At 49.0% G+C, this 4,114-nt stretch overlaps 1 protein-coding gene across 2 annotated transcripts; it reads right to left on the reverse strand.

Moving 5' to 3' along the window:
* Positions 1 to 27: 27 nt before the first annotated feature.
* On the reverse strand, positions 28 to 2,877 carry LOC121307537. Of its 2 annotated transcripts, none has more exons than XM_041239726.1 (3): positions 2,687 to 2,877; positions 1,930 to 2,101; positions 28 to 1,698 (listed from the first exon to the last, which is right to left on the reverse strand). In XM_041239726.1, exons 2-3 carry the CDS (start codon positions 2,078 to 2,080, stop codon positions 194 to 196), a joined length of 1,656 nt encoding a protein of 551 aa, XP_041095660.1. In that variant the 5' UTR covers positions 2,081 to 2,101; positions 2,687 to 2,877; the 3' UTR covers positions 28 to 193. The 2 variants fall into 2 exon arrangements, with proteins under 2 accessions (XP_041095660.1, XP_041095659.1); XM_041239725.1 differs by having other exon boundaries at positions 29 to 1,698; positions 1,930 to 2,081; positions 2,687 to 2,876.
* Positions 2,878 to 4,114: the final 1,237 nt, after the last annotated feature.

Here is a 4,114-nt window from a genome sequence, read left to right on the forward strand (position 1 = left end):
CTGCAGTGCATTCGACTAACAATACTGTAAAAACTCATAGAATACAACAGCTGTAGTTTGCAGATTTCACAGATTATACAGAAGGGTTAATAGGATTTACACCTCCAAAGGTACATTAAGTACTGCATGACCAGAAATACATAAAAACTGGAGACATCAAAACTGTGTAGACAAATTTGACTTGTACATTTTACTAGAAATATAAAGGCAGATGGGACAACCAGGGGAAAGTTTTACCTGCAAACCTCAGCCAGGTCCAGCCTGCCCAGACAGCTGCGTAGGAGAAGGGCAGTGTGGGGCCGAAACGGCGTCCCCCTCGCACCTGCAGCCGCGACACGTAGAGCTGGACGAGGGTCCCGGGGATCAGCACCCAGGGTACGGCTAGGTGAGAGCGCTGCGAGTCCGGGAGGGAGGGCTGCAGGGCTGAGAGGGCAGCTAGGCCGTTGCACAGGAAGAAGAGGGAGTCGGGGAGCTGGGCGCGGTGATCCAAGGGACCCCCAAGGGGAGGCATGTCCTGGGCATGGCAGAGGCGGCGTTTCAGCCTGAACAGCGCCCCCTGCAGCCTGGGGGCACTCACGAGCCGCACGCCCAGGGGCAGGAGCACCTTCTCTGCGATGGAGTTCACCAGGCTGATGAAGGAGACGTAGAGGCAGAACAGAGCGTACAGAGAGCTGGCCACCCCGAAGAAGAGGGAGCAAGACCCGCGGGGAATCTGGGGCAGGGTGGAGAAGGTGAGTAGGGTGAACAGGCTGTTCTGGACCAGCTCAGTCTTGTCGCGGCTCAGGGACAGCAGGCATAGTAGCAGGGCAGCCACCAGGAAAAACCAGCCCCCCAGCATGCCTGACCTGGCCCGACTCACACCCTCCCCCTCCCCTCCCAGGAACATCGACACCACAAACGCCTCCCAAGCCTGTACCAGCCAGTAGGCGCAGTGCAGAGCGAACTTTGTGCCGTAGAACACGTCGTTCCGCAGGTAGGCGTAGTAGCTGGCCAGGAGCTGGGCCGTGGCATTGAGGCTGACCCACAGCACCCCCACCAGGAAGGAGGGCATGTAGCAGAAGCAGTAAAAGGCCAGGATCGTTGCAGAGACCACGTCGCTCATGTTCCCCAGCGCCATGGGCTCAGCGTACTTGCTGTTCTTCTTCTTCTCCTCCTCATCCTCGCCCCGGCTGGCCTGCCGCCGCTGCGACGGCTTGATCCTGGCGCCCAGCAGCAGCACATCGAAGAGGGCGTTGCCGAAGCCCGGAAGGACGTGCCGCTGGTAGATCCCTTTGAGGAGCAGAGCCACCGCCCCGTAGAGGCCGAACAGGACAATGACCAGCTGGGCCACTCCAGCCACCACCAACGCCCACGTGGCAAACAGCCCCACCGCCTCGAACACCAGCGTCACGGTGATGGCTCCGAACACGAAGGGCATGATGTAGTTGGATGTGGCCGAGCAGAAAGACACCACGAAGGCCACGCCGGTGTAGGCCACCAGCCCGGCCACGACTGCCTCACTGATCTGGGCTGCTGCAGTGCTGTTGCCCCCCAAGATCAGGTGCTTGTAGGCCCCAGCGATGATGCGTGTGGTCCCGTAGCTGCTCCACAGCGCCGAGAAGGCCAGGAACGTGGTCCCCGCCAGGTGTTCGTACTTCCTGAAGGTGAGGAGGCCGGCCAGCAGCTGCACCACGCCTCCGATCATAATGAGGTGCACGCCTGGGAAATGCAAGACAAAATAACCATTCTCAATCATGCTCCCCCTGGTGGCCTTGTGGAATACTGTCACAGCCACTTCAGAACCACTGTCAGCTCACCAGAACATGCGCTTGTCTCAGAAAACAGTTTAAACAAAGCCAGCTACGGAAAAATGCAAGAAGTGGATAAAACATGCCTCTAGTGATTTGACTGAAAATTTATTTTACTGTTAGTCCAGATATCTCTCTGTACCTGCAAGTGTGTTCTCGACTCCCGTGGCGGCCTGGCCAGTGGCAGCCTCTGCGAAGTTCTGCAGAGCCACGTAGAAGGCACTGATGACGTTAGCGAGGAGACCCAGCACTGACGGCTCGCTGTAGAACACCGAGGCGAAGCCCTCCGACATCCTGCCACACACACACAGGACCTGATGCATAGTAAATGATGCCATCCGGTGGCCGCTTGTCTACATTGCATCATGCATTTCCTTTAAATCGACTTGCACAACACAGGGCCGGAACTGAATCTTTTGTCAATAATGGTTGTTTTGAAATATTTCAACAGACACATCAAGGATAGGGTGGGCACTGTCTGAGCACAGGCAAACCCCATCAAATACTTCAAACACATCACAACATGTACAAGACAAGCCTTTAGACACTTTTTAACATGCATGACAACTTTACAAATCCTTTCATCAGCACCTCAGAAATAACCCTAAAACTACAGGTACTATTGTGGTCACAAAATAACTAGGAAGCCTAAAATGTTTTGGTGAAAAAATGTTGTGAGAACATTTTAATTTGGTATGAGAGGCTTAGGGATGACTCATGAGTGGCAACCCAGTAACCTGCCGCTTTCAAAAATACATCTTAACTATTTAAAAAAACATTTCGTCGATTTGTAAGGATCCCTTTCACGCTATAATTCTGTGAAAATTAAATGAGACAATTACAATGCAATTACAAATACATAAATAAAGCAAAGTAAATTAAATGCCAAACTCACTCACCTTTTTTTTCCTAGATTTTAATTTTCTCTGCAGTTCTTTCTCCCTACCTTTGTAGATCCTATGCGTGGTGGCACTGTCTCTCTGTCTCTCTCTCTCTCTCTCTACCTCTCTTTATAACGAGACTCGTGTGTCTCAGTAGGGATTGATTCATTTCCTCATTATTTACCTCATGCTCCGCTCAGCCCGCCCCCCCCATATATTTAAAAATTCTTGTTAAACATTCTCCATTGGTCAGCTGCTTCTGCCGAGTGCACACTTGTATAGACATTCTGATGCTGATAACGTCTAGAGCAGTATTTGTATAAACATACACATTGGCTGCTGAAACGATGATCACCAGCCTTCAAATAAAGTAAAAATAATTTCCCTTCATCTCACACAGACCCTTTACTTACTAAATATCCTCTTTAAATATATGCAAATGATTTTTAATGCCACAGTAGCGCAGTAATGATGGAAAAATGTTCTTCATATTATATATATATACTATATATATATATATATATATAATATATCTATATACATATGAGACCCTGATATTGATGTCAAACAGCCATTGAATGTCTATGTATGAGATGTAAAATGACATTACTAGCTGTGCTGTGTAACTGCTCTTATTTAACTATGTACCATTATGTACCATAGGGTGCAATGTACGATGTGGGCCGATTTTCACCGCTGAAGATGCCAGTGTTGGGTGTCACAGAGTGCCACACTGCTTCCGTGCTGAGGGGCTCTGCTAGCACAAAGGCAGGCACAGGGGTATAAGCCAGTGGTAACACTGTCATAGTCTGACACAGCAATGCTATCACAGTGCTATGAACCCCCCCCCCCCCCCCCCCCCCCACCAGACACACACTGGTAATGAGTTCCAGTACCATTTCAGCTTTTCGGTATTCCAGTACCATTGTGCTGTGCTGGTTCCAAATGGATTTCCATTGCTGGTAATGCTGTGTGTGTGTGTGTGTGTGTGTGTGTGTGTGTGTATAAATAAGGATTAGAGAAATTAAAATTCTGCATGCTTGCCCTTTTCTGTTTCCTTGTTAAATGGGGTATTAAAATGGGCTGTGCTTTTCAATGAGATCTCTGATTCAAACAGATCAGACAGACCGTTCAGCGAGAAGGTTCTAAGGTAGGGTTACCATGTGACTCCATGTACACTGGAACAGTTTGGGACAGTTTAAGCTTTTCAACTCACATTGCAGGTTTAGCAGAATGTTTGTCCACAGCGGTCTAAAATCATAAATCATTTTTCCTTTTTTTATAACCCCAACATGGTAAATATATTAAAAAAACAAGATCACGTTACATACTGTCCTAGTTGGAGAACTGTGTCGTATAAAACCAGTTAGTCACCACAGAGGAAATATGAACCTCACACAATATGCACCTATACTGTATGTTATTGGCGAAGTGCTTAGGGAACAT

The sequence above is a fragment of the Polyodon spathula genome, chromosome 57 (genome assembly GCF_017654505.1).
Source record: "Polyodon spathula isolate WHYD16114869_AA chromosome 57, ASM1765450v1, whole genome shotgun sequence".
Lineage (NCBI taxonomy): Eukaryota > Metazoa > Chordata > Actinopteri > Acipenseriformes > Polyodontidae > Polyodon > Polyodon spathula.

Coding starts and splice junctions, on each gene's coding strand:
- LOC121307537 (XM_041239726.1), bottom strand. CDS start 2,080: ATGTCGGAGGGCTTCGCCTCGGTGTTCTACAGCGAGCCGTCAGTGCTG. Junction 1,699..1,929: donor AGTCGAGAACACACTTGCAG/GTACAGAGAGAT, acceptor TGCATTTCCCAG/GCGTGCACCTCATTATGATC.